This window comes from Spironucleus salmonicida, chromosome 1 (genome assembly GCF_000497125.1).
Source record: "Spironucleus salmonicida strain ATCC 50377 chromosome 1, whole genome shotgun sequence".
Lineage (NCBI taxonomy): Eukaryota > Fornicata > Diplomonadida > Hexamitidae > Spironucleus > Spironucleus salmonicida.
The window spans coordinates 758,134-783,960 of record NC_090596.1 but is presented as its reverse complement, the minus strand read 5'-3'; the positions used below and the strand labels follow the sequence as shown (position 1 = coordinate 783,960).

Genomic DNA, 25,827 nt, shown 5'->3' with positions numbered 1-25,827 from the left:
TGTAAACTATACATTAACGTTTAAATTACTGTATATCCTAATTTTTTGCAGTTGAATACTATTTTTTACCGTAGAATTTTTATTCTAATCACAATTATTATATCTTAATATTTATATTAATATTTATCACTTCTTTCCTCTTAAAATTAATTCGGGACTTTTGACTTTTGCCCCAAAAACGCCCGCAACCGGCTCATAATCCCCCGTTCGCATCGCCCTCAAATCGTTATTTTCGAGCTCCAGCTGCCTTATCCGCTAATTGAGCCGGACAGCCCCCACAGCGCTTGTCGCCTGCTCCGCGTCTTTCGCCAATTTTCGATTCTCGGCCTCGCACGCCGAAAGCCGGAATTGCAGCTCCTGCTAAATCCGCTAATTGCCTTAAATCTGCGCGTCCCGCTCCGCCAAAATCGACTCCGCGCGCTGCCGCAGACACGCGAAGCGCTGCCCGAACTGCGCGGCGCGGAGCGCGTTTTCCCTGAACAAAAACGCGAAGCTGCGCGATAAATTTCCGAGTTTCTGCGCAATTCCGTGCGCCTGCGCGTAGAAAGCGCCGTTGAGGGCCGGAAAGCGCCGCAGCGCAGCGCAAATCGCGACGAGGTGAGCGTCCAAATTCGAGATAGTTTCTTCCTTCCGTTTGAGCGAAAGCGTCAAAAAGTCGATTTTTTAGGTCATGAGGAGAGTGTTTGGGGAGAGTTGGGGGGGTTGGGAGATTTCTGTATTTTGGGGGTTTTGGGAGATTTCTGTATTTTAGGAGTTTTGGAAATTTTAGGAATTTAACGCATTTAACGCATTTAACGCATTTTGAGCGTTCTAGGGGTCGATTTGAGAGGGTTGCATATTTTTGTTATTTTATGTATTTTATCCCGCTTCCCCCGTTTCGAGACGTTGTATACCCTCGAAATTTCGTTCCTAGGAACCGCCAAATTCGGGCGCTCCGCAGGCCGCGATTTTTGTTAGCGCCTCGAAATCGGCAGTTTTCAGGACCAGCGCTTCTTGGAGTGTGCTGAAATTGCGCTTCAGAATGTTTATTTCGCTCTCAAAATTGGCACTAAGCGATTTTTAAGCTGAAAGCTGCTGCTTGTGCTGGTTAAGATCTTAGTTTGATTGTTGTAAGAATCGCTCGCTCGCTTGTAGCTTGGTTTCTAGGTCGATTTGACGTTCCTGGGAGTTTTTTATAAGATTTAGTAGCTGGGATTCGCTTAAATCGCAGTTTAGGGCCTCATTTAGCTTGTATTTGAACTAGTTATATTATTGAATGTTATTATCCAAATTTGACCTATTTTCATCTATTTGTGCATGAAGATTAGCAGCTTAGTGTTTCTGGAGAGCATTTTCCTCTTATAATTGAGTTATGAAAGTTAACAGCTGGTCAGTAGAAAATTACGTTTAAAGTGCAGTATTTATTGGGTCTAGATAGGCTGCCTTCTATGCGTTTTGTACTTTGTTGAGAATTTATGGCAGCATATCTTATTCCGTACTTAGATTCAGACAGTGTTGTATCTAAATAATGATGTCTTAGCTTTTTTTGTAGTTATTTTGTAATTTTGTAAGCTCATCTATGAATTCAAGCTGGCTACCAGATTTGAGCAACATCTAGTAGGATAGAATTTCATCCTGAAGGTTTTAATTTGCAATAATGAGTTTATCATTGGAATTTGTTTTTTCGTCTGATTTTTACTTGATTTACTGCATAAATAGTGGAAGTTCTTTATCAGATAAATCCGTGGCGTATAGCTCGCTAATTTATCTTAATATTGGTGACTATTAGTTGTTTATCTATTTATCTTAGTTTAATTAATTTATTTACTCTTGGAGATTAAATTAATTTGACATGATCTATTAAGCAGATTACAGTATTTGATATTCATCTTCCTCGCATAATAAAAGTTCACTAATATTATGTAAAAATACTGATGATTCCGTGGTAAATTCAGTTAGAATCTTAATTTCTTCTTCTAAAGATACAACTTCGAGACATAACTATTAATTTTTTTAGACACAAGTTTCAATTTCTTTATCTTTATAGTTAAGCAATTTATCTAAATTCACAGCTAAATTATCCTCAATTTGATGTTTACTCAATAGTAAAATTAGATCATCATAATTATTGTTTACCAATTTGGTTATTTTATTAATGATTAAATTACTGGAATCAGTTTATATAAGCTACTAAACCTCTGATAAAATATCCTATAATTACTTTAATAATAAAATTTTAGTTTATAAACTTTAAATTATAAATTCAGGATCATTGTAAACCGAGCAATTAATAATCTATGAAATTCTATATTAAAAATTTTCAACAGTTTTATATTCGGCCTCTTTTACTAAATATTCCTATTATACATTTTTATAATATTTAATTTACTTTTTTAGATCAAATAACTCATCTTCTATTGATAAATCATCGATATTTTTTTAACTCGATGAAATACTATTTAACGCATTAATATCCAAATCTCCATCTTAAGATTTTTCTTCCGTTAGTATTTCTTTCAACCTCTAATTTTCAGTGGACAATACTTCTGACCTTGATATTATGTCTAGCTACTAATTTTCCAAATCAATAATGTTTTCTTTCCACTTTTTAATGACTAAAAAGCAGTCTTCTTAGTTTTCGACGTCTAATAATTTCAATAATTCTGCTTCAAATTTAGATTGATTAGTATTTTCATAATTTTTAATCTGTTATTATAGGTCTCCTATTTGATCCTAGAAAGCTTTTATATTTACTGTTTACAAGACTTCATACTATTCGAATTTTACAAATATGCCTTCTCTTTGTTATTCTAATAACTGATAAATATTTTTAAGAACTGTAGAATTGTTAAAGTCGTTCATCTAAGTTTTAATTCTCTAAAGTGTTTGTGAGTTCTAATTATCATTCTGAATATAGGATAAGAGTTCATCTTACTTTATATTTGGATAGAGCTAAGCCAAGTTATCGGCTAATGATTTATGTGAACTTTACCTTGTCAGCCCTGGAAAAATCTGTTTCATATAAAATTTATACATCTGTTATAATATAATATAATAATTCATGATTACTTGTGTTTTAGTTTGTGGTAATTTATGAGCCTTTATCAAATATTAGAAGAACGAATAGATCAATCTTGTTATTCGCTTAAATTAACCTACTAACCGTTAAATATAAACTCTTAACGCTTATCAGAACAAATAGTTCTCAAATTGAAATGTCATATTCATCGTCAGAAGTCTACTGAACTGACATCACTAGATTATAATTTGCAATACCAAATTTCTATATTGCAGGCTGCTTATTGACTAGCCACATACCGTCTCTAGGCTCAACTACGCACCTTCCTATTTTCATCATTTATGAATAGACTAAAACAAAGACGTTATTTAATTATTATTATTATTATTATTATTATTATTATTATTATTATTTATTATTATTATTATTATTATTATTATTATTATTATTATTATTATTATTATTATTATTATTATTATTATTATTATTATTATTATTATATTATTATTATTATTATTATTATTATTATTATTATTATTATTATTATTATTATTATTATTATTATTATTATTATTATTATTATTATTATTATTATTATTATTATTATTATTATTATTATTATTATTATTATTATTATTATTATTATTATTATTATTATTATTATTATTATTATTATTATTATTATTATTATTATTATTATTATTTAAGAGTTCGGGGTAATTTTAGAAAAACTCTACGACTGAATACTCAATTTTTATCATATTATATCTTATATAGAGTCAAATATTTAAAATTTAAAACCAAATAGTAATTATTATAAAATAGTAAATAACAACACTGTATCCGAAACTATCACTTCTTTTATACTCGAAATTCTAACTTTTTCATCATGATTGATCTGTTTGTATTTTCAATAAACTTTTCAATGAACGAGTCCTGGTTCACATGGATGAGTTACGGCTGGAATTCGTTATTCTAGGCCTTGATGAATAGAACATAGTTAAAAAATCGCTCCCCGTCCTTTCCGATAATAGCGGCGTACTGACTCCGAATTTATTTAAACTTGGTTTATGTGAGTTTGTTGAGGATGTTTTTTGGCTGGGTGATTATAGATGTATTTTTAGCGTTAAACGGTAATTAAATGAGCTATCGAAGGAACATTTCTCTTGGAAATGTCTTCATTTTTGTCTTCAGCTCAGGGAAGTACCAGTATATTTTTGCTATGAGGCCAGATTTATCACCTGCTAGTATTGCACTCATAATTGCATAGTCTGACGTAAAAATGTTTTTGTATTAGAAATCAGCCTTACGACCAGTAGATGTCTGCAAATCAATTGTTCGTTTTCTTAATACTCTAGAAGTTAATATGTGGTCAGAGAATTGTGAAATTTTGTTATCAATACGCTGAATTTACGAAGATTTGAACTGTAACGATGCGTTAAACAGCTATGGCGACGCAAATACGTCCTCATTAATTCTAGATGTTTGGGGTGTATACAAGTGATTTACGAGATTCGGGCGCGCTGAATTATATGAACGTGATAAGTTGATAGGCGAAATATCTAGCTTGAGTTAATACTGGATATTAGTCAGTTTGATGCTCGGGATCATTTTTTAGTAGAATAAATTTGTATTCTAAGATAATATATATGATGGATTGTAAAGAAATTGTATAATCACTGCAAATATCGCCATTTTCTGCGTTATGGAGCTTAAACTTTCCTTCTAACTGCCTCGATGAATACATAATCATCGTCTTCGGTGGAAACCTTTTTCGCATTTTAGGCTGCCGTTGTATACTTGTGGCATTGCTCAAACTAAAAATAATCGCGGCAGGAGTTACCGAATCGCTTGAAAATAGTAGCAGGGGTCTGATTGTGCATATCAGTTAGGGATGTGGGTGCCAAAAATAAGTACTGAAAACTAGGTTGCATTAATATTTTATCGGTAATTATTATTATATACTATTATCAATCTTTCAAATTTACTTAATCATAAATTGTAGTTAACCATATACAAATAACTAGTGATTAATCCAACTTTTTACACAAAACTATTCGCGAAAGTTACGGTTTACGCGTTTTCCACTTTGCAAACCCTCACCATCCAGCAATTCAAGATTCATCATCACTTTATATTGTCCTAGCGATAAAATTTGCGGCACCTGTACAATTTTGAAAACAATATTTACAGCCGTTCTACGGATAGTTTTTTCTACAGATTCTACATCCTGGAACAGCGCAGATAACTTATTACCGTCACGCTCCAACTATCTAAACTTTTATCTACAGAACAGAATTATTAATTTTCCTATTGTCCCTAACCCATTTTAATGTACTCCTACTGTGCCGCTAGTTTTCAGTAAAAATTGTACTCTGCACATACACGATAATATCTCGAAAGTAGGATTTCCAAAAATGGGAACGGAATATTCAACCTTCAAGCCCGCTGCCGTCGTGCGGTGGCAGTACCAGGAGTACGACTTTCACAACAACGCACCACGCAGCCTGCGGAAGTTGTAGGCACGGGGCCCGTAGGCAGCCAGTGACGGAGTTTGAAAGTTTCGGATTTGGACACTTTGCCTTACGGAATATGACAGAATTACATGCTCGGCAAACGGGGCTTGACTACAATTTATGATTTTGGAAATTTGGTATTTTCTGTAAAAATGATGCTTTTTAGTGTAAAAACTGTTTTTAGCAGTGAAGAGCCATTATATTATTATTCCATAGTTTTGGCAATCATAAAGTGAATTTTAGGTATACAGCGACAAGCATAAGTTTAATCTACATTATAGATAATAAAAGAGATAATAATGATAAATAGGATGAAAAGTAATTTATGGATTATACTTATTTATATATTATATAAATAAGAAATTGTTATTTTTAGTTAATGGAGGAACAGAATGAGGAGATATAGTAGGCTACTATTTAACCTGAACTTTACATTTCAGACTCAGAGGCATCAGATTTTTCGAATTATGTGAAGAAATTAAGGAATCTATCACTGGGAAATTTTTACCTAATTGACCGAAAAGTAGAGCTAAATAATATGCATTAAAAATAACTGAATGCATAATTTACATTAAATGAAATATACACCGATTCATGGGAGATAGATTTTTGATTAGTGATTCTAGCAGCATATATTAACCTTATATAATTATTTTAGTATGGTAATTTATGTAAACTATTTTTGTAAACTGCATCTTTAAATATTTAAGATCTAAGAAACGGAAAATATGTATATTTACATGTTAAATTATGAAAATAATAAACAATAATTCATGTAACTAGGAGCCAGTAATTATTAACTTATTGACTCAAAATATAATAAATATATTCTTAATATATATCAGTTGTTTAAGACTATAGAAATATTACTACGATAGAGTTATTAATATATATTAGAAAAAATTATACTTGTTAGGTTAAATTAAAATCTAGTTTGAAATATTTTATTATTATAAAAGTATATAGTTTTAATCTACTAATAATTATATTAATAGTATTTAATATATAGCAGCATAACTTACTATTTTTAATTTTTAGTAAATTATAATAATAAATATCAGTATTACTTTACACTTCATTAGTTTAATGAAAACTTAAACAGAAGAAATTTAACTCGCCAATTCCTAATGTCAACTGACTATCTCTGAATCAGAAGCATCTGACTGTTCTAATTATGTCCATAAATTACAATGCTATTCTTCGCCAAATTTTTAGCATATTGGTGATAACGTTCAAAATAACTAAATAGAACTGCATCCATTAAGCAAACCGTTAATTTTCCATGGAGAACAGTAGATCTCTGATTCATGGGATATCATTCTATGATAGTAGTGAATAATTAAAAATTATATTCATAAAAGTATTTAACTTAAATCAGTCAGTTCATAGCCCATCATACTCAATGTCGGGCGCCTGGCTGTTGGGGATGACCGGGGCGGCGCAGTTGCGGGTCTGAGAAACACCCTTCCAGATCACTGGCTCGGAGCAGAGGAAGTTTGAATAGTAGTGGCGGTAGTCGTGGATCACGACCGACCGGTGCTTGGCGGCGAAGGCAGTCACGTCGCGGTACCATTTAGTTTGGTTACCCTGGACCTGCTGGTACAGGGTCTCGGTGTCTGGCAAGTTTCCGCCGAAGCTGGTCTCTAGGATGGGCGTGGACGACTTTCCGAATTTCGCAGCGCTCTGCTTCATCAATTCCGCGAGGGCCTACACGTCGTCCCAGGTATTGGAGTAGGCCATCACCTGAGAGTTGGTGGTGAGGCGGTTGATCAGGTCAGCGAGCGTCGCTACCTGGGACTCGTCTGCGATGATCGCCTGAATGTCGGCGGGGAACGAAATACCACTTAGCGGTGTACGCAACCAGGCAGGCTTGACGGCAGTGCCAGTGGGGAATATGTCGTTCGCCAGTTTGAGCATCTGGACCAGGGCCGAGTAAGACTCCGCCTGGTCTGGCTCCTGGTCAAAGTGGATCATGCTGATCGGGGTGTCAGCAGAATTAATGCGCTTGGCGATCGCGGCTATCTTCCCGGAGTACTGCCAGCTGGTCATATTGTTGATGTCATCATTGATGTAAAACGCCAGGCTCGCCTTGATACCCTTTGCACGCAGTTTCCTTAGTGCGTACAGGACATCCTCCTCGTGCGGCAGTCTACCCCGGTCGAAGTCCAGGGACTCCCACTCGACGCTGCCGGCGAACAGAGTTACCTCGGTGAAGCCGTGAAACAGGCTGAACTCCACCAGGCGGTCGAACGCGTAGTTATGGTTCCGGAGCAGCATTTCCCAGGCAGGCTTGCCGTCTATACGCTCCTTAGCGTGGTCCCAGGCGTAAAGACCCTTCTACGCATCCTGATACGCAATAAAGGTGGGCACGACTTCGGGTTCCGGCTCACCACCGTCCCCAGGTATGGTAAAATCGTACTCAATGTCGGGCGCCTGGCTGTTGGGGATGACCGGGGCGGCGCAGTTGCGGGTCTGAGAAACACCCTTCCAGATCACTGGCTCGGAGCAGAGGAAGTTTGAATAGTAGTGGCGGTAGTCGTGGATCACGACCGACCGGTGCTTGGCGGCGAAGGCAGTCACGTCGCGGTACCATTTAGTTTGGTTACCCTGGACCTGCTGGTACAGGGTCTCGGTGTCTGGCAAGTTTCCGCCGAAGCTGGTCTCTAGGATGGGCGTGGACGACTTTCCGAATTTCGCAGCGCTCTGCTTCATCAATTCCGCGAGGGCCTACACGTCGTCCCAGGTATTGGAGTAGGCCATCACCTGAGAGTTGGTGGTGAGGCGGTTGATCAGGTCAGCGAGCGTCGCTACCTGGGACTCGTCTGCGATGATCGCCTGAATGTCGGCGGGGAACGAAATACCACTTAGCGGTGTACGCAACCAGGCAGGCTTGACGGCAGTGCCAGTGGGGAATATGTCGTTCGCCAGTTTGAGCATCTGGACCAGGGCCGAGTAAGACTCCGCCTGGTCTGGCTCCTGGTCAAAGTGGATCATGCTGATCGGGGTGTCAGCAGAATTAATGCGCTTGGCGATCGCGGCTATCTTCCCGGAGTACTGCCAGCTGGTCATATTGTTGATGTCATCATTGATGTAAAACGCCAGGCTCGCCTTGATACCCTTTGCACGCAGTTTCCTTAGTGCGTACAGGACATCCTCCTCGTGCGGCAGTCTACCCCGGTCGAAGTCCAGGGACTCCCACTCGACGCTGCCGGCGAACAGAGTTACCTCGGTGAAGCCGTGAAACAGGCTGAACTCCACCAGGCGGTCGAACGCGTAGTTATGGTTCCGGAGCAGCATTTCCCAGGCAGGCTTGCCGTCTATACGCTCCTTAGCGTGGTCCCAGGCGTAAAGACCCTTCTACGCATCCTGATACGCAATAAAGGTGGGCACGACTTCGGGTTCCGGCTCACCACCGTCCCCAGGTATGGTAAAATCGTACTCAATGTCGGGCGCCTGGCTGTTGGGGATGACCGGGGCGGCGCAGTTGCGGGTCTGAGAAACACCCTTCCAGATCACTGGCTCGGAGCAGAGGAAGTTTGAATAGTAGTGGCGGTAGTCGTGGATCACGACCGACCGGTGCTTGGCGGCGAAGGCAGTCACGTCGCGGTACCATTTAGTTTGGTTACCCTGGACCTGCTGGTACAGGGTCTCGGTGTCTGGCAAGTTTCCGCCGAAGCTGGTCTCTAGGATGGGCGTGGACGACTTTCCGAATTTCGCAGCGCTCTGCTTCATCAATTCCGCGAGGGCCTACACGTCGTCCCAGGTATTGGAGTAGGCCATCACCTGAGAGTTGGTGGTGAGGCGGTTGATCAGGTCAGCGAGCGTCGCTACCTGGGACTCGTCTGCGATGATCGCCTGAATGTCGGCGGGGAACGAAATACCACTTAGCGGTGTACGCAACCAGGCAGGCTTGACGGCAGTGCCAGTGGGGAATATGTCGTTCGCCAGTTTGAGCATCTGGACCAGGGCCGAGTAAGACTCCGCCTGGTCTGGCTCCTGGTCAAAGTGGATCATGCTGATCGGGGTGTCAGCAGAATTAATGCGCTTGGCGATCGCGGCTATCTTCCCGGAGTACTGCCAGCTGGTCATATTGTTGATGTCATCATTGATGTAAAACGCCAGGCTCGCCTTGATACCCTTTGCACGCAGTTTCCTTAGTGCGTACAGGACATCCTCCTCGTGCGGCAGTCTACCCCGGTCGAAGTCCAGGGACTCCCACTCGACGCTGCCGGCGAACAGAGTTACCTCGGTGAAGCCGTGAAACAGGCTGAACTCCACCAGGCGGTCGAACGCGTAGTTATGATTAGAAAAAATATTATCTTAGTAAGAAAATGAAGTTCTTACATTCTAAGAAACAATTAATTTTTTCTAACTCCATTTATAGTCTTCAAAGTACTTAGTATTATCTTAGCGCTTAAAAATATTAGTAAATATAAATATTAAAGACACTATTAACCCTGTTAATAATATTAAACTTACGATAATCCAAATTAAAATACAGGATTTTTTTTTGGTTAAACGTTAATTTATATTTTTCAGCATTTTAAACGTATGTAAATGTTTGTAAACATTTTTACAACAGAATTATATTTATAATATATTATTCAAATAATATCACTCTAATTCCTCTAAAGGCTCAATTCTGCTTGCAAACTTATAAAACAAGGTCAAAGTTAATTTTATACCTGTGGCTGATATAATGTGCGAGAACACCCGCTCCATATCCTGATTGATAAAGCATTGAATAAATATTTTAGATAAGCTCATTTTGTTAAACTCCTTTTTCTTAAAAATCAGCTATATTTTTAGAATCTAATCTATGATTTATTTTTTAAATATGTGAAATGACTTATTTAACATCTCTTGTTTTAATGAATTATGATATTTTTGTTGGTTTATATCCATATGATTCTATTAAATCAGATAGAATTTAATTTTCTTCATTTGACCAGAATTTTTTGATAGGATAAGTAGATGCTTACATTTATTATCTTTATTTGAAGGATCTATCTTCGAATATAATAAAGTTAAGCTTTGGGAAAGGTTCTTAGAAAGAGACGCAAGTTTCCATTTTATAAATAAAAGGATCGGGCATAATTGGTAATATATATATTATCTAGTTCAACATAAAATCTTTAAAATTGTACGACCAGTTTCAAAAGATTATGAAAGATTAGTTTTTATAAAAATTAATTCTAACTAATACTATCAGACAGTAAAAATTTAAAAATTTCATCTACGATGTTAAATTAACGAGCTTTAAATATATTATATAACAATTATAAAACTATTTTTCTATTATTTAATATTAAAACATAACCCAATTAATTTACTTGTAAAATTGAAACAATTGTATTAAATTTTATATATAATATCAATATCAATATTTTTACAGAATTAACAGTTTGTATACAATTGTAAAATGAATTCATTAACTTCCAAACCATTTGAAACATACGCTAACAAACCCAGTCAGAACAAGACTTATTCCTATTATTAGTTATATGATACAACCAACAAAAAGCTTAGTACGCTACTCTCTTTTACAAATTATAGCTAATAACAATGGAGGGTAAATAAATCCTAAACCCCCACCTGCAATAGTACTAGAAAAATCAATAATATTATCGATAGAGTTAACAAAAATTCCTATTACTAAACTTATGCTAACAATTAGAGTTGCAATTAAAATTCTGAAGAAATTGCTTGCTTCCCTATTTTTCTTAACTATAAATGATTCAACAGCTTTACGCATCCCATAAACTGGAAGTGGATAATGTATAATCATGAAAAATATCATAGAAAAATTCGCAATTTTGGCAAGAACTGAGCCTTAAAAATTGCTTAGAATATCAGGCTTTACTTAATTTTTATAACAAAAATATCCTAAAAATCCTACAGTCAAGTAAATAGAAGTAACTATTATTTGATTAGTAATAATCACCTTGTGAATATTTTTTTCTCTTTGTTTTAATTCGTAAAAGAGGTTGATAAAATTATATTATGATGAATAAGAATGAATAGATAATGAAATCGCGGTTAATGAACTAAAATTTACATTAAACGCAACAACTTAGCCAGGTGTATCATTTTATACGTTAAAAATAATTAGTGCTGCTATAATATAGATGAAAACAAAAATGATTAAGTACGACGTGAATTTAAGCTTGTTTAATGTGCGAAGAAATGTTAATGGAAGTACAATAAATAGAATTAATCCACTAACCGTTAAATCTCTGTACAATTTTTGTTCTGGAGTAAAAAACCACATATTGTCTTTAATAACAACAATATAACTTATCAATGCGCCTTAGATAAAAATTATTTGCAATAAACTGCATACAATACCTGCAAATTTTGTTTTAAAAAGCTTGTCACATATTGTTGAGTACTGATAGCGATTGGTATACTTTGCTGCAGAAGCAAGCATGTAAAAAGACGCTAAAGCTAATAAGGAAAAACAAATGGACACAATGGGAGCTAGAATATATCCTAATAGGAAAAAAACATATGGTAATGTTAGAACACCGCTGCCTAATGTAGAATTAACGAAGTTGAAAATGCAAGTCAACGGTGTTTACTTTGCAGGATCTGGTAGCAAAGACAACGTGAGCTCAGAGTGCCTAGATGGTTCGTCAATGTACAAAGGAATATCCTCTTCGTTTGACATTTAAAATTAATTATATACAATTATATTTATTATACCTTAAATATTATATTTGATATTGTGATTTATCGGCGCGCTTGATATATTATTTTTCTACTCTGAAATGGGGATTTGCACAAACCAAAATCTGACGCAATCCCTAATATCGATTCGTCCGCTATCGCTAAAATCTCACTCATCTGGTGACCCCCGTAGCTAGCTGAGCTGGGATCCATCAGCGACCGGCGGATCCCTTCTCGACGACGCTCTTGATGACCCTAATTTGTCGAAAATTTCGATTATCTCTAATATAATATAATATTAATAAAATACAGAAAAATCTCCATCCCCTACGAACCCAACTGAATCAAAATGACCCTGCCAACTGGCGAAGCCGAGGAGTGCGATATCATGATACTGCGTGCCCGCTCAGATACATTAAAAGGCCAGCTCGAGGGTGTACTGGGGTTGCGCCCAAAATGCTGTAAAATCGCCCTCATGCGACATACGCTCAACGCAGCGTTCGGGAAACTGGAACTTTAGCTCTAAATCGGTGCTTCTCTGCGCGTCCAAATTCTTGAAATGGTAGAATTGGCAGAGGCGGTTTAACGTGAATTTGAAAGGGACGCATGATCAACAAGTTCAATCCTGGCTATGTGTAAAAAACATGTGGAAAACGTTCTCCTGGCTCTTGGCTGGTCCTGGAAGCACAGTGCTGAGGCGCTCCGAGTCGTCGTCTGAGGCGTCGGAAACCGTCTCGAAATTGGACCGGAAAACGGAGCTGATTTCCGACATTTCCTCGTAGGTCAAAAGTTGCGTCGGACGGATGAAACTTTTGGAGTTCAGGATGCTGGTTGGCTGCTCGCCGTGCTCGTCGATCTCCGGAAGCTGTATGCAGCATTTTGTGAACAAGTCCATTTTAGATATCTGAAACTTTTATATAATAATATTCAATATATACTGTCGTAGAATTGATTTATTTTTGGCTTTTGTAAAATTCTGTGTTAATATAGTATAATATACAATTTTCAAATTATTTTGTGGGGTAAACAATCTAGCACATATATAATATAAGTAATAAATAATATACGGTTTCTTTCCAAGGTCAGAACACTTTACCAAAAATGATTATTATATAAGAAAATTCGTATAACTATAATTATTTTGGTTAGTGAAAATATTAAATATCATATATTATTGTAATTATTGTTTTCAAAAAAAACGAATACGAATCTACCGAGATTCGGATTTTTGGTTGTGCAGCCTCGCTAGTAAACCATGATCACAAAAACCCAAAATTTATTCTCTTGTGCCCTAAAACATCAACCATCTGACGCTTAGACGCTCAAATTAAGTTGCATATAGGTTTACTATTCGGCAGCACTAGTATCTTTTTTATGACTTCATATATAATGCCTAATTTCACACTATAGCTAATTTTAACGTTTGCTCCCATGCCCATATTTTGCATTCCTTGCACAATGAAACATTTACAGCTTTTACGAATTGTACTCAAATATATTTAATTATATAATAATGTATACATTAAATTAGAATTACTTTAAATGGATAGGATTTCTAGCTTCGATGTCGCGCATCTCATCAAGTCTCTCCCAAAATTGGAGTCGATTAAAGAAGTTACTGAGAACTAATACTTTGCACGCTGCAAGCATCTTGTCAGATACAGCCAGCTCTCTGCGTACGAGCAAACGTCAGAAATATCTGAAACTGAGACTTCGAATTTCTAGTTCGGTGATTAGAGCTTTAGCGAGTTAATTGAGGTATTCGAGAGTCATTTCGCTACCGTGTTAAAGCCGTGACGGGAGGCTGCAGAAGTTTATCTGCTAGGAAAAACCTTGTAAAGATTGCTGCGTTGGTACATAGGAGAGTCTAGAAAATAGTACTAGTGATATGTAGTTTCGATTTACAGTATGTTGATGTATTATGATCACATTATTGTTGCTACGAGCAAGTAACAGTAGCTATAATATTACTAATCTTATATGGCTATATGAATATAATAATTTCCTTCCAAATTATAGGAAATGGATGAAATACGTGATCTTGTTGTTAAAAAGATGAAGCAGGAAAACACTTTTTCGTAATTAAAAGCTGCCGTACGTGCATCTACTGAGTAAATTTTATCCGAAAATCGTACCATTCCACCACCAGCCTTTGAGTCTGAGCATTAGCTATTGTTGGAAGTTATAGGAGAGTTTTTCAGATATGTAGGTTTAAACGCAACAGCATCAGCACTTGAGAGTGAAGCTGGCACTACATAGCTGTCACTTAGAAGAGATTTTTTAATTTAACATGTTGGACTTAATAGTGAAATCGTTGGTGAGGATACTAGTGTCCTTCACGCAATGTATAATTGTTGTTAATAGTTTGGTAAAGTTGAAGCAGTAATAGAGGAAGAATAAGAAGATGAATGAATGGATATTTCTTTTGAATTTTAATTATAGGATTTAAAAAGAATCCTGTTATTAAATTTATATAAGTTTATAAAAAATTCAAAAATGGACCCAATTAATTTAATTACGTATATACTATTTCATTATCATAGTAAGATTACGATTCAAATAAGATTTAAATGTAATTATTTATGTTTGATAACATTAGGTTATTTTCACTAATTATCTAATTTTGACAAATTTCTTTGATCTCTGTTCTAGTCTCTTTTAAATATATATTCATATATATTTATAATATCTATGATTCTGTTTTAAAATTGTATTTTCCGACACTATTCTCAGAATTTAAAACAGTCATTAAGTTATCCATAATAAAAAGCTATAAAGAATAGTTCCTAGTGCGCTTCACCGGGGCGCAATGACGGCGTGAGTTGTAGCATTTTCACTCGACCTACACGAGGAACACATCCTCCCTGGGGTCCTCCGGAACCGCTAAGCGCACCGTGAGACATCCGTCCGCGAACGCTGCGCGAATGCTGCTCCGGTCCGCGAACTCAGGGAGCTGGAAGCGGTGAACGCGGCCGTCCGCGGTTACCTCCAGGGTTCCCTAAGCATCTGCGCGCACGCGCGTTGCGGCCCGGGAGGAGGCTGGTACGGTGGCGCAGTACTCATCCCCAGAGCGGCGGAGCGTCTGTTGGCTCGCCGCGTCACAGGCCCTCATCTGGCTCCCTGTGGCCTTGTTCTGGGAATCGTACGTCTTAAACGCCGCGCCGGGCGTCAGTGCCTCCGTTCCGTTTTAGATCGTGCCCTGGTCGAAGCGGTTGGGCTGGGATGGAAGCGCAGTGAAGAGGTGCTGGAGAGCCTCCTCGCGCTGGGCCATGCGGCGGGCCTTCTCCTCGCGTTCCCTCTGAGCCCTATGCTGTTCGTAGGCCCGCGCGGATTGCTGCTCCTGTCTGCGCAGGTGCTCCTCTTGCTGTCTCTAGTACAGTTCTTGCTGGGCCTGCTTGCCTCTGTGGGCCTCAGCCCGGCGCTGGCGGGCCTACTGCTGCTCAATGGCGTATTGGTAGTCATAAGAGTCGTCGTAGTTGTTGCCGAAGAGTCCGAACATTAATGAGGAGCTCGGAATTGATTCCCGTCCGCAAAATTTACTCGGATCAATTCGGTGGGATTTGGTCGGAATTGCAGCCAGGAGCAACCTCGTGTTGGCAATAACCTGTCGGATGCGTCACCATTGCCTCCGGACCAGGACCATGTGTCTGCCGCTATCTGCTACCCCAGCATGTGGTTTCAGTCCGAACCTGCCAATTTATATATAATATCAGGTTGCACTGTATATGATTTCTGGTTGGGTGCAGCTCATCTAGATGCGGGCAGAACGTCAGTACTTCCTTGCTGCCAACATTCAATGTGAGAGAGCAGCGTTAGGAACGTGTTGAACATCCTTTATATCTCTACGGTCTGAGTTACAAGACCAGAAAGCCCCAGAGATGTCCCGGCTGGCACTCCTGCTGGTATGGGCGGACAAGATTCAACCCCATCAGATATATATGCAGCCAACAACAGTTCAGCTGGGGCTATGGTCATGGATGGACCTACTCTGTCGTCTAGTGGCTGTGGAGATACGTTCGATTGTACTAATGCATAGCCTAAATCAGTTTCATTTAGCAAGCTCTTGTAGCGCAGTTGGTTAGCGCGTTGGTCTTATGTACCGAAGGTCGTGGGTTCAATCCCCATCTGGAGCAAGCTTTTTAAAATGCAGCCTCGCTACTCCGAGTCAGCCCAGTTCGGTCAAGCGCCCTTCCGGCCCAGACTTCCCCTGCCACTGCCCACGTTCTTTGAGGCCCAGACCCTGTTGCGGTCCCTCGCCCAACGCGATGCCGGGTATCAGGCTTTCCTCGGCGTGCACCCCTTCGCGCCCTGCCGCCACGCGGGTACAGCTCTAGGTGTACCGATATTCTGCCCCTGCTGCCGGAACATAGTACTCGTCGGGTTCCAGTGAGACTGCCTAGGAGCGAAGGCAGGTGGATCGCTTGAGCGCTACCGAACACGTATCGCCGCACCTGGCTGGGATGATTTGATATAGTGATACTTATTGTACTGGTCCTTTTATATATTGATCTGTATTAGTAGATATGATAATTTGACTGAACTTTTAATGTATTTGTATGACAATAATATGACTACTAGTTTCATATTGATGTTAAATAGTGTATATAATAGGGTAATCTTATAAAAGGTATTAAATTTTATCTATTTATGTTCTAAGTATTACTCATATATATCTAATTAGTTACTTGTGCAAATATATTGATAATGAATACACGAGTTAAAAGAATTAACAGAAAAATATTTTAACCATTTTCAATTACATATTAGAAATAATTTATTAAAACAGTTTCATTACGTTCAAATTTCATAAGATAATCACTATCTAGATCTAAACTAGGACTATAGTAATTATTCACAGATAATTATTATTTGATGCCTACGTATTAATAAATAATAAGTTAATCTTAGTATTTCATTGTACCTTTAACATCCTATTTAACGAATCCTTCATATCGCAAAGCATTGATAATCGCAACTCCTATGAAACTTACTCATCTAATGATCCTAGATAAAGTTCTCTTGTGCTTTTTACTAATTTAATAAAATTTAAGGGAACGGGCTTTAAGCTTCCTAATATAACATTTGACAAAATATTTAATAATAAATCCGGTTTAGTTCTAAGTTTTATATCACTGGAGTAATTTTTTGCTTTTTAAGCAAAATCCTGCACAGGTTTGAGTAATAAAAGCTCAATTTCTTCATTTTTCAAACTCAAAATTACTTCCAACTATTTATTCGAATTTAAAACTTTTTAATATTATTTTTACTACTTTTGCAGATCATATTTTAGACTATTTATATTTTCTGTAACAGAAAATAATTTCAAATTAAGATCAAGCAATTAATTTTTAAGAACCTTATTATTCTGTGTTAGAAGTAAATAGTTAGAGACAATCTTTTCTACTTCTGTTTCTATATAAATAAAGCTTTATGATAGATCTGGAATTGTAATCTTTGTAACAGATTACTATAATTATTCAATATCATTTTAGATCGATTTAACTGTAAATTCATTATTTTATATAGTTTTTATATACTTTCCATAATAATACTATCCTAAATTGCATTAAACGAATTATTCTTATTTAGAAATTTTAGTCTAAATTGTATGCGTCAAGATTTATAAATTATCTGGAATATTTATATCTTAGGCGTATCCTCTTATTGCATTTATATCGGTGTTAATTTGTTTAATCTCATTTTTAATATCTATTAAATATTAGTTTTTAGATGCTAGCTAATCTTTAAGCATTATATTTTCCATCTTCAGATAACTGATACGCTCCTCTGAAAGCTGAAGTTCAATCTAAGGGGATAGTAGTGCAAGTTTTAACTCCAAAATATCACATCTTTTCTGGAAGTTTACTTCTTCTCCTTAATTTACCGAGTCTAATTTTTTTAGATTCTACTCAAAAATAGTAATCTTTTATTACTGTAAGCTGACAGATTTAAGAATATAATTTACTGAATTTTCTATATTTTCGTTTAAATCAACATTAAAAATAACTTTAAGTTCCTTACAGAGCCCATATAATAACACCAACTCCTTTCCCATTTTTTAAGCTCTGATACTTTAATACAATGCAAGTATATAATATACTTTTTCACTCACTTCAATTACTCAGCCACTAGACAAATCGAATGTTCTCACGTAGTTCTTGATTATTTAGCATATTACCAAGCCACTGTTGTATAGAATTAGCTGATTTTTACTCTCCAAGCAGTAATTTTGGTTTAAATAAATTCAGCTGCTCAGCAATCTCGTCACAATCTTTTCGTCTTTTGGAAATAGTTAAAACCGCTGTCAGACTATTTAAAGAGAATTTGATGTCAAAAATGAAGAATTTCTATCGAAAAAATGTCGCTTTTACTACTTTTACCTGACCATAAAATACTTAAATAACTGTGCGGGAGCTTCGAATTAGCGAAAGGTATGATACTGGTTGCGGCTTCGCGATTTTGACTTTTGCTATAGTCTTAAACTCGGCGGGTAGGTCGGATCCAGAGGTTTCGAATTTTAGTTCTGAAGTAGCCCTGGCGAAGGAAATCTCAGACATTTTTTAATTGGATTCGTACTATAATATTTCTCTAAGTTAAGTATAAATAACTCAAAAAATATTTACGTTGATTACTGTAAAATATTCATATTCTATCGTTCATATTATTTTATAATCTCCACTCCTTTGGAAAATGGCTGGCGGTCCTCGTAAGCATTTAAAGAGATTATCGGCACCTACCCATTGGTAATTAGCTAAGCTTGGTGGTATCTGGGCTCCCAGACCTTCTGCTGGACCTCATAAGCTCCAGGAATGTCTCCCTCTTCTTCTTGTCCTCCGTAACAGACTTCACCTTGCTCGTGATCGTCGTGAAGCTGAAATCATCCTTAACTCTCGTTCTATCAAGGTTGATGGTAAGGTTCGTACTGATGTCGGTTACCCTGCTGGTTTCATGGACGTTATCGAAATCGGTAAGCTCAAAGCTCAGTATCGTATCATGTATGATATCCTTGGTAGATTCACTTTAGTACCCATCAAAGCTGATGAAGCTAAGTTCAAACTTTGCCGTGTTAAATCCGTTTAAACTGGTAAGCATGGTATTCCCTTCATCGGTACCAATGACGGCCGTACTATTCGTTTTGCCGATTCCAAGATCAAAGTTAACGATACTATCAAAATAGATCTTGCCACTGGTAGTATTGCTGAGCACTTCGCCTTTGCTTCTGATATGACTGCTTGTATTACTGGCGGTTCTGCTGCTGGTCGTATGGGTAAGATAACTCAGATTATTGAAAACGCTGGTACTTATTCCATGGTTCATTTAATTGATGTCAAGGGTCAGAAGTTCCTTACTCGTATGGAAAACGTTTTTGTTATCGGCAAGAACTCTTCTGTAGTCTCAGTACCTACTGAAAAGGGTGTCAGACCTACTAAGGTTGAGAGCCGTTAGATGCGTATACAGGCTGTTGAGAAGCGTATGAACTGATTAATTATGATTAATATCGTGTTTCATGGCGGACTCCAGTTGTTGTAGCGTTCCAAAAGTAATTTATTTTTGGAAAGTCTTAAGCTCACGGACGGATGTCCATTATGTTTAATTCTAGCTATATCAATGTTCTTGCCGTTATATTATTCAATATTTATTTTATAACTATATAATCAATTGAATTATAATAATATATGTGTTTCACGTAGTAATAACATCTTAAAATATTCTATTAAAAAATTTCAATTCTCAGCTTACTATAGTTTAATATTATATAATATATCTTTATTTAATTTTTATTTAATAATGGGATCTTGTTTTTCAAATGGATAAATTTTAGCTAGTAAATTAGTCTCAATATCATCAATTAAGATAAACTATGAGGATTACTCTATTAATAGTAATAATTCTATGGAGTAATATACATAGAGGTAAATTATGATAAAGAGAACATTTTCAATGGCAAGCTCTGATATTGATGAGGGAGGTGAAGCTTCAGTAAGCGAAATATTGTCATAGTCCAATTATATTTATTAAATTATTGATTCTCTTGATAATAGTGTGTGACTTTTATATAAATATCATTTTCTAAACCCAGTATATAATCACGAGAAAATATTAATATGAGTTTATAGAGTACATGTATATATTCAATTATATTTAGTAATGTGTGTACTTAATTTATTATATATAATTTATATGCCTGTTTAGCTCAGATGGTAGAGCGTCAGACTGAAGTTCTGTCGGTCCTTGGTTCGATTCCTAGAACAGGTATTTTATATTCAACTTTATAATTAAAATTCACAAATATAAATAGAATGGGCATAAATAAAAATATAATGCAAATTTATGTTTATATTGACCAGATAATACTACTTATAAAAAGTATATATTGATAAAGCATTCTTAATTTTTTTTAGAAAATGGACTTTTATTAATCGATGCTATTAAAATAGAAAGGCGACCTCCTTACTTAAATACAACATTTAAGGGTGTAGATAAAAATTATGGATTAATAAAATGCTGATTTTAATTATATCATTAAGAAACCATCTAATAAGATTTATTTTTTAAAATAACTACTAAATAAAACTTTTAGTCAGCTTGAAGTCTAGTAGATTAGATCATAAAATCTTTAATAATCTATTAAAGAACGTTCAGAAGTATTATATAGATATGAAGACTTATATGATGAAACTGATCAGTTTTTAAAGAGTATAAGCGATAGACTAAATATTCTATGTGATTGATTTAAACTCACTCCGTGCTACTGCTAAATAGTCTTATTATATCAAATTCGTCTACCTCTAATTACTCTGACTCATGCCACTTAATATCTGATGAGGAATTACTCTAAGATAAGTTTGAAAATGCTGATAAATGTTATATATCTACTATTGACACTGAAGAATTCTAACTGATGCATTATATAATTGGCTTGATTTTTAATTGAATTTTATCTTATCTAACAGGCTCGTTTTCTTCTTATAATGTAAAGAACTTATTTTTCATTTCTGCAATGTTAATAATTTATATATTATACTACTATTATTATGATATACTTAGTAAAATTATGCAAATATATCTAGTACTTTCAATCTACTACATGTAAAGCTACCAAGTATTTTAATTATATATTGAAGATATTATTTAAGAGAAAAGTATTCAAAAATAAAATTTGTCATCTACAGTTTGATCTACATTTTCTAAGCATGATATATATAGTTTAATTGTTATATTTATACTTTAAATGCAAAGTCGAACAGCAAATATCTATAAATAATTTTCATAAACTTAGAAAACAGATGTTATAAAAATTGAAGTTAAACTTATTAATACTATAATTTTCATTATATTCGGAATATTTTTATTGATTTATTTTAAGTAAGCTCAGTATTGATATCAACAATAATTAATATACATCCATTGACTATTTAATGAATAGTATACAATAAGTAACGAAAATTTTAACAGACCTAGTTACAAATTCTCTACTGAAATACTTAAACTATTTGGACAATCCTGATATAATGTTTATTTGAATCATCCCAGCCAGGTGCGGCGATACGTGTTCGGTAGCGCTCAAGCGATCCACCTGCCTTCGCTCCTAGGCAGTCTCACTGGAACCCGACGAGTACTATGTTCCGGCAGCAGGGGCAGAATATCGGTACACCTAGAGCTGTACCCGCGTGGCGGCAGGGCGCGAAGGGGTGCACGCCGAGGAAAGCCTGATACCCGGCATCGCGTTGGGCGAGGGACCGCAACAGGGTCTGGGCCTCAAAGAACGTGGGCAGTGGCAGGGGAAGTCTGGGCCGGAAGGGCGCTTGACCGAACTGGGCTGACTCGGAGTAGCGAGGCTGCATTTTAAAAAGCTTGCTCCAGATGGGGATTGAACCCACGACCTTCGGTACATAAGACCAACGCGCTAACCAACTGCGCTACAAGAGCTTGCTAAATGAAACTGATTTAGGCTATGCATTAGTACAATCGAACGTATCTCCACAGCCACTAGACGACAGAGTAGGTCCATCCATGACCATAGCCCCAGCTGAACTGTTGTTGGCTGCATATATATCTGATGGGGTTGAATCTTGTCCGCCCATACCAGCAGGAGTGCCAGCCGGGACATCTCTGGGGCTTTCTGGTCTTGTAACTCAGACCGTAGAGATATAAAGGATGTTCAACACGTTCCTAACGCTGCTCTCTCACATTGAATGTTGGCAGCAAGGAAGTACTGACGTTCTGCCCGCATCTAGATGAGCTGCACCCAACCAGAAATCATATACAGTGCAACCTGATATTATATATAAATTGGCAGGTTCGGACTGAAACCACATGCTGGGGTAGCAGATAGCGGCAGACACATGGTCCTGGTCCGGAGGCAATGGTGACGCATCCGACAGGTTATTGCCAACACGAGGTTGCTCCTGGCTGCAATTCCGACCAAATCCCACCGAATTGATCCGAGTAAATTTTGCGGACGGGAATCAATTCCGAGCTCCTCATTAATGTTCGGACTCTTCGGCAACAACTACGACGACTCTTATGACTACCAATACGCCATTGAGCAGCAGTAGGCCCGCCAGCGCCGGGCTGAGGCCCACAGAGGCAAGCAGGCCCAGCAAGAACTGTACTAGAGACAGCAAGAGGAGCACCTGCGCAGACAGGAGCAGCAATCCGCGCGGGCCTACGAACAGCATAGGGCTCAGAGGGAACGCGAGGAGAAGGCCCGCCGCATGGCCCAGCGCGAGGAGGCTCTCCAGCACCTCTTCACTGCGCTTCCATCCCAGCCCAACCGCTTCGACCAGGGCACGATCTAAAACGGAACGGAGGCACTGACGCCCGGCGCGGCGTTTAAGACGTACGATTCCCAGAACAAGGCCACAGGGAGCCAGATGAGGGCCTGTGACGCGGCGAGCCAACAGACGCTCCGCCGCTCTGGGGATGAGTACTGCGCCACCGTACCAGCCTCCTCCCGGGCCGCAACGCGCGTGCGCGCAGATGCTTAGGGAACCCTGGAGGTAACCGCGGACGGCCGCGTTCACCGCTTCCAGCTCCCTGAGTTCGCGGACCGGAGCAGCATTCGCGCAGCGTTCGCGGACGGATGTCTCACGGTGCGCTTAGCGGTTCCGGAGGACCCCAGGGAGGATGTGTTCCTCGTGTAGGTCGAGTGAAAATGCTACAACTCACGCCATCATTGCGCCCCGGCGAAGCGCACCAAGTGCTCCAGATCTAACGCCGTCACATGCCTTTGCGTCACTTCCGGGAACTTGCTCACCACGAACGCCTTTTCGGCCTGGTAGACCTTCTGCTTACGGGCTGATATGATCTTTCCAGGGCAGAAGGGAGCAGCCTACCGAACAAGCATACTTCGCTTCTCCTACTGCTGGTAAAAATTGGCTAAAATCGATTACGGCCTCGCTTCCTCGATGAACTCGAAGGGTAGCTTCGCGTGGGCCAAATTGGGCTCCTCCTCTAACCTGGGAGACATTTTGAGCTTCATGCTGAATACTTCCATTCTGGGAGATATTGATTATTTAGGCGAGCTTAGCGGTGATATGCTATCAATCAGCTACAATAATGGCAGGTTGTGCTGGTTCATATTTTTATTGTATAATGATTATATTTATGTATAATAAATATATTATTTAACACTAATTTAAATTGACTGAAAAAATTAAGTAATCTACCAGATAGTCATAAAATGAGCAACTACATATTTACAAAAATTAAGCTGAGAACACGTTTAAATATAATTTTAAGGCTATTATTTTTTATCAAATGGAATTAGATGTTACTGAATTTCTAGATGCAAATGATGACTTTATTCTCAATAGCAGTCCCATTTTGATATAAGTTAGTGTATAGCAAATATTATAGCAGCCTTAAGTAAAAATATAATCAGCTTAAACAAAATGTACGAAATTGATTAAGTAATAAATACTTCCTGCTATCGTATAAAAAGAGAATAAGAATACATTAAATTTCATGCACTAATCAAGTACACTGATCATGTCATTCGTCTCAATGTATGCTCATATAAACTTAAATAAATTTGGTCGTATCAGTTTATCTACAAACTATCATGGGGTGAACTACCAGCTTAGCTACCTGCTGGACCTGGAGCGGGCGGACGCGTGTCGTTTCGTGGACTGACCGCTCCGAATTTTGCTTTATATTCGCGCAAGCGAGGCGCACTCCGAATGCACACCCAGACCTCGCCCCAGGCCCGCCGCCCCCGCAGGCCCGTGCTCGTGAACCCGTAGACGCTCGCCTTCCTGAAGCGCCAGGACGAGGCCCGCCGCAAGCTGCCGTACCGGCTCGAGAACGACGCCGTGGCGCAGCTGCTCCAGGGCTGGGCCTTCGCGGAGCCCGCAGACCCCGAGGACTCGGACGACCTCGTGGCGCGGATCCGGGCTACCGCGCGGCCCGAGCTCCCCTTCTGATTTTGCCCCTCCGCTCCAAGATGCCGCCGCGGTACACCGTGCAGCACCAGCTGCTCCACGTGCACTCGGACTCCGAGGACGACCGCGACCGCAAGAAGTGCGTGCAGATCGCGCGCGCCATCAAGCTCAAGAACAACGAGGTGAAGAACCTTATCATCATCGCCCGCGACATGGAGGAGCGTGCCCGCGACCAGCTCGACCTGATCCTCACGCGCGCCAACCGCTACATCTGGCTGCTGGAGCAGCTCGTGGCCAAGATGTGACCCTTCCCAATTGCACTCCGCTCCGAAATGGAGCAGTTCGTCGACGCGCAGGCCGCCCGCGACTTCTTCAGCGCCTCCCAGCAGACGCGCTTCGCCCCGGTCACGTACGTCCCGCCCTCAGCGGAGGCCCTGGCGGTGCCGCAGGGGGGCGCACGCACCAGGGGGCCGCGGACGGTCGACCCGGCGCAGCTGAAGGCGCAGATCACGAAGCGCGTGGAGGCCTACACCATCGACCAGCTGACGCGCGAGCTGCTGCGGGACAACGGGCTGGTGCTGACGCCGCAGGAGCGCGAGTACCAGCGCCTGCAGGAGACGGCCTACCTCATCAAGAAGGGCGCGCAGGTCCGCGGCACGCACGTGAACCTCAAGGAGCTGTCGGCCGCGCGCAAGGGGGAGCGTAGCCAGCGGCTCGCGCGGGAGGAGGAGCTGCGCGCGATGGGCGCCGTGGGCCAGATCCGCAGCGGGAAGCACATCGTGCTGGAGACGGACCGCTACAAGGACGCGGGCGAGGTCTCGGTGCGGAAGCAGCAGCGCCACATCCTCAAGATCGCCAAGAGCTTCAGCGACCGCCGGGGCGTGCGCAGGCACAAGATCGTCCGCAGCGGCGGCGGGATCACCGGCGAGCACGTGGTGCGCCACACGAAGTGAGCCTTGCAGTCCCACTCCGCTCCACAATGGACAGCACGCCCTCGGAGCCCTCCAGCGCCCCCAGTTCCTCCTCCCGCTCCGCCAGCGAGCGGGTGCCGCGCCTACGCAAGCGCGCCAGGGGCCCGGGCCTGCGCTCGCGCATCTTCCCCCACACGGAGGTCAGCGACGACTGCGCCCTGCCCGCACTGGCGGCCACTGAGCCTACCACGGACGAGGAAGTGGACTCTGGGGCCGGCTGGCCGCGGGCGCTGCTGTACGCGTGGTTCCTGGACCGCAAGCAGGACGAGCGCTGACGCACGGTTTCA

At 39.4% G+C, this 25,827-nt stretch overlaps 24 protein-coding genes and 3 non-coding genes across 27 annotated transcripts; 14 read left to right on the top strand and 13 right to left on the bottom strand. All coding sequences in view use genetic code 6, as the record gives it.

Annotated features, from left to right (window-relative positions):
* Positions 1 to 126: 126 nt before the first annotated feature.
* On the bottom strand, positions 127 to 3,015 carry SS50377_20468 (uncharacterized protein; the record flags this gene model as incomplete). Its single annotated transcript, XM_067904409.1, has 1 exon — positions 127 to 3,015. One exon carries the CDS (start codon positions 3,013 to 3,015, stop codon positions 127 to 129), a length of 2,889 nt encoding a protein of 962 aa, XP_067767891.1.
* Positions 3,016 to 3,850: 835 nt separating this feature from the next.
* SS50377_20467 (uncharacterized protein) lies at positions 3,851 to 4,609 on the bottom strand (the record flags this gene model as incomplete). Its single annotated transcript, XM_067904408.1, has 1 exon — positions 3,851 to 4,609. The coding sequence occupies one exon, from the start codon at positions 4,607 to 4,609 to the stop codon at positions 3,851 to 3,853; it is 759 nt and encodes a 252-aa protein (XP_067767890.1).
* Positions 4,610 to 4,674: 65 nt separating this feature from the next.
* Positions 4,675 to 4,932, bottom strand: SS50377_20466 (uncharacterized protein; the record flags this gene model as incomplete). The annotated part of the gene is made up of 1 exon (XM_067904407.1): positions 4,675 to 4,932. The coding sequence occupies one exon, from the start codon at positions 4,930 to 4,932 to the stop codon at positions 4,675 to 4,677; it is 258 nt and encodes an 85-aa protein (XP_067767889.1).
* A 961-nt stretch (positions 4,933 to 5,893) lies between these two features.
* SS50377_20465 (uncharacterized protein) lies at positions 5,894 to 6,127 on the top strand (the record flags this gene model as incomplete). Its single annotated transcript, XM_067904406.1, has 1 exon — positions 5,894 to 6,127. One exon carries the CDS (start codon positions 5,894 to 5,896, stop codon positions 6,125 to 6,127), a length of 234 nt encoding a protein of 77 aa, XP_067767888.1.
* Positions 6,128 to 6,600: 473 nt separating this feature from the next.
* On the top strand, positions 6,601 to 6,840 carry SS50377_20464 (uncharacterized protein; the record flags this gene model as incomplete). Its single annotated transcript, XM_067904405.1, has 1 exon — positions 6,601 to 6,840. The coding sequence occupies one exon, from the start codon at positions 6,601 to 6,603 to the stop codon at positions 6,838 to 6,840; it is 240 nt and encodes a 79-aa protein (XP_067767887.1).
* A 57-nt stretch (positions 6,841 to 6,897) lies between these two features.
* On the bottom strand, positions 6,898 to 10,056 carry SS50377_20463 (uncharacterized protein; the record flags this gene model as incomplete). Its single annotated transcript, XM_067904404.1, has 1 exon — positions 6,898 to 10,056. One exon carries the CDS (start codon positions 10,054 to 10,056, stop codon positions 6,898 to 6,900), a length of 3,159 nt encoding a protein of 1,052 aa, XP_067767886.1.
* Positions 10,057 to 10,150: 94 nt separating this feature from the next.
* SS50377_20462 (uncharacterized protein) lies at positions 10,151 to 10,585 on the bottom strand (the record flags this gene model as incomplete). Its single annotated transcript, XM_067904403.1, has 1 exon — positions 10,151 to 10,585. The coding sequence occupies one exon, from the start codon at positions 10,583 to 10,585 to the stop codon at positions 10,151 to 10,153; it is 435 nt and encodes a 144-aa protein (XP_067767885.1).
* Positions 10,586 to 10,942: 357 nt separating this feature from the next.
* On the bottom strand, positions 10,943 to 12,184 carry SS50377_20461 (putative Amino acid transporter; the record flags this gene model as incomplete). The annotated part of the gene is made up of 1 exon (XM_067904402.1): positions 10,943 to 12,184. One exon carries the CDS (start codon positions 12,182 to 12,184, stop codon positions 10,943 to 10,945), a length of 1,242 nt encoding a protein of 413 aa, XP_067767884.1.
* Positions 12,185 to 12,532: 348 nt separating this feature from the next.
* SS50377_20460 (uncharacterized protein) lies at positions 12,533 to 12,793 on the top strand (the record flags this gene model as incomplete). The annotated part of the gene is made up of 1 exon (XM_067904401.1): positions 12,533 to 12,793. One exon carries the CDS (start codon positions 12,533 to 12,535, stop codon positions 12,791 to 12,793), a length of 261 nt encoding a protein of 86 aa, XP_067767883.1.
* Positions 12,794 to 12,802: 9 nt separating this feature from the next.
* On the bottom strand, positions 12,803 to 13,078 carry SS50377_20459 (uncharacterized protein; the record flags this gene model as incomplete). The annotated part of the gene is made up of 1 exon (XM_067904400.1): positions 12,803 to 13,078. One exon carries the CDS (start codon positions 13,076 to 13,078, stop codon positions 12,803 to 12,805), a length of 276 nt encoding a protein of 91 aa, XP_067767882.1.
* A 647-nt stretch (positions 13,079 to 13,725) lies between these two features.
* Positions 13,726 to 13,980, top strand: SS50377_20458 (uncharacterized protein; the record flags this gene model as incomplete). The annotated part of the gene is made up of 1 exon (XM_067904399.1): positions 13,726 to 13,980. The coding sequence occupies one exon, from the start codon at positions 13,726 to 13,728 to the stop codon at positions 13,978 to 13,980; it is 255 nt and encodes an 84-aa protein (XP_067767881.1).
* Positions 13,981 to 14,205: 225 nt separating this feature from the next.
* SS50377_20457 (FOP dimerization domain-containing protein) lies at positions 14,206 to 14,595 on the top strand (the record flags this gene model as incomplete). The annotated part of the gene is made up of 1 exon (XM_067904398.1): positions 14,206 to 14,595. The coding sequence occupies one exon, from the start codon at positions 14,206 to 14,208 to the stop codon at positions 14,593 to 14,595; it is 390 nt and encodes a 129-aa protein (XP_067767880.1).
* Positions 14,596 to 15,016: 421 nt separating this feature from the next.
* SS50377_20456 (Hsp20/alpha crystallin family protein) lies at positions 15,017 to 15,682 on the bottom strand (the record flags this gene model as incomplete). The annotated part of the gene is made up of 1 exon (XM_067904397.1): positions 15,017 to 15,682. One exon carries the CDS (start codon positions 15,680 to 15,682, stop codon positions 15,017 to 15,019), a length of 666 nt encoding a protein of 221 aa, XP_067767879.1.
* Positions 15,683 to 16,242: 560 nt separating this feature from the next.
* On the top strand, positions 16,243 to 16,316 carry SS50377_t20011. The gene has a single exon. It is a non-coding gene; the product is annotated as a tRNA-Ile (tRNA).
* A 779-nt stretch (positions 16,317 to 17,095) lies between these two features.
* SS50377_20455 (uncharacterized protein) lies at positions 17,096 to 18,238 on the bottom strand (the record flags this gene model as incomplete). The annotated part of the gene is made up of 1 exon (XM_067904396.1): positions 17,096 to 18,238. The coding sequence occupies one exon, from the start codon at positions 18,236 to 18,238 to the stop codon at positions 17,096 to 17,098; it is 1,143 nt and encodes a 380-aa protein (XP_067767878.1).
* A 58-nt stretch (positions 18,239 to 18,296) lies between these two features.
* On the bottom strand, positions 18,297 to 18,740 carry SS50377_20454 (uncharacterized protein; the record flags this gene model as incomplete). Its single annotated transcript, XM_067904395.1, has 1 exon — positions 18,297 to 18,740. One exon carries the CDS (start codon positions 18,738 to 18,740, stop codon positions 18,297 to 18,299), a length of 444 nt encoding a protein of 147 aa, XP_067767877.1.
* Positions 18,741 to 18,873: 133 nt separating this feature from the next.
* SS50377_20453 (Ribosomal protein S4) lies at positions 18,874 to 19,665 on the top strand (the record flags this gene model as incomplete). The annotated part of the gene is made up of 1 exon (XM_067904394.1): positions 18,874 to 19,665. One exon carries the CDS (start codon positions 18,874 to 18,876, stop codon positions 19,663 to 19,665), a length of 792 nt encoding a protein of 263 aa, XP_067767876.1.
* A 306-nt stretch (positions 19,666 to 19,971) lies between these two features.
* On the top strand, positions 19,972 to 20,232 carry SS50377_20452 (uncharacterized protein; the record flags this gene model as incomplete). The annotated part of the gene is made up of 1 exon (XM_067904393.1): positions 19,972 to 20,232. The coding sequence occupies one exon, from the start codon at positions 19,972 to 19,974 to the stop codon at positions 20,230 to 20,232; it is 261 nt and encodes an 86-aa protein (XP_067767875.1).
* A 134-nt stretch (positions 20,233 to 20,366) lies between these two features.
* SS50377_t20012 lies at positions 20,367 to 20,439 on the top strand. The gene has a single exon. It is a non-coding gene; the product is annotated as a tRNA-Phe (tRNA).
* A 483-nt stretch (positions 20,440 to 20,922) lies between these two features.
* On the bottom strand, positions 20,923 to 21,177 carry SS50377_20451 (uncharacterized protein; the record flags this gene model as incomplete). Its single annotated transcript, XM_067904392.1, has 1 exon — positions 20,923 to 21,177. The coding sequence occupies one exon, from the start codon at positions 21,175 to 21,177 to the stop codon at positions 20,923 to 20,925; it is 255 nt and encodes an 84-aa protein (XP_067767874.1).
* Positions 21,178 to 22,039: 862 nt separating this feature from the next.
* SS50377_t20004 lies at positions 22,040 to 22,113 on the bottom strand. Its single transcript has one exon. It is a non-coding gene; the product is annotated as a tRNA-Ile (tRNA).
* A 560-nt stretch (positions 22,114 to 22,673) lies between these two features.
* SS50377_20450 (Hsp20/alpha crystallin family protein) lies at positions 22,674 to 23,339 on the top strand (the record flags this gene model as incomplete). Its single annotated transcript, XM_067904391.1, has 1 exon — positions 22,674 to 23,339. One exon carries the CDS (start codon positions 22,674 to 22,676, stop codon positions 23,337 to 23,339), a length of 666 nt encoding a protein of 221 aa, XP_067767873.1.
* Positions 23,340 to 23,359: 20 nt separating this feature from the next.
* Positions 23,360 to 23,767, bottom strand: SS50377_20449 (uncharacterized protein; the record flags this gene model as incomplete). Its single annotated transcript, XM_067904390.1, has 1 exon — positions 23,360 to 23,767. The coding sequence occupies one exon, from the start codon at positions 23,765 to 23,767 to the stop codon at positions 23,360 to 23,362; it is 408 nt and encodes a 135-aa protein (XP_067767872.1).
* Positions 23,768 to 24,080: 313 nt separating this feature from the next.
* On the top strand, positions 24,081 to 24,611 carry SS50377_20448 (uncharacterized protein; the record flags this gene model as incomplete). The annotated part of the gene is made up of 1 exon (XM_067904389.1): positions 24,081 to 24,611. One exon carries the CDS (start codon positions 24,081 to 24,083, stop codon positions 24,609 to 24,611), a length of 531 nt encoding a protein of 176 aa, XP_067767871.1.
* A 20-nt stretch (positions 24,612 to 24,631) lies between these two features.
* On the top strand, positions 24,632 to 24,874 carry SS50377_20447 (uncharacterized protein; the record flags this gene model as incomplete). Its single annotated transcript, XM_067904388.1, has 1 exon — positions 24,632 to 24,874. One exon carries the CDS (start codon positions 24,632 to 24,634, stop codon positions 24,872 to 24,874), a length of 243 nt encoding a protein of 80 aa, XP_067767870.1.
* Positions 24,875 to 24,901: 27 nt separating this feature from the next.
* SS50377_20446 (uncharacterized protein) lies at positions 24,902 to 25,522 on the top strand (the record flags this gene model as incomplete). The annotated part of the gene is made up of 1 exon (XM_067904387.1): positions 24,902 to 25,522. One exon carries the CDS (start codon positions 24,902 to 24,904, stop codon positions 25,520 to 25,522), a length of 621 nt encoding a protein of 206 aa, XP_067767869.1.
* Positions 25,523 to 25,548: 26 nt separating this feature from the next.
* Positions 25,549 to 25,815, top strand: SS50377_20445 (uncharacterized protein; the record flags this gene model as incomplete). The annotated part of the gene is made up of 1 exon (XM_067904386.1): positions 25,549 to 25,815. The coding sequence occupies one exon, from the start codon at positions 25,549 to 25,551 to the stop codon at positions 25,813 to 25,815; it is 267 nt and encodes an 88-aa protein (XP_067767868.1).
* Between the last annotated feature and the right edge of the window lie 12 nt (positions 25,816 to 25,827).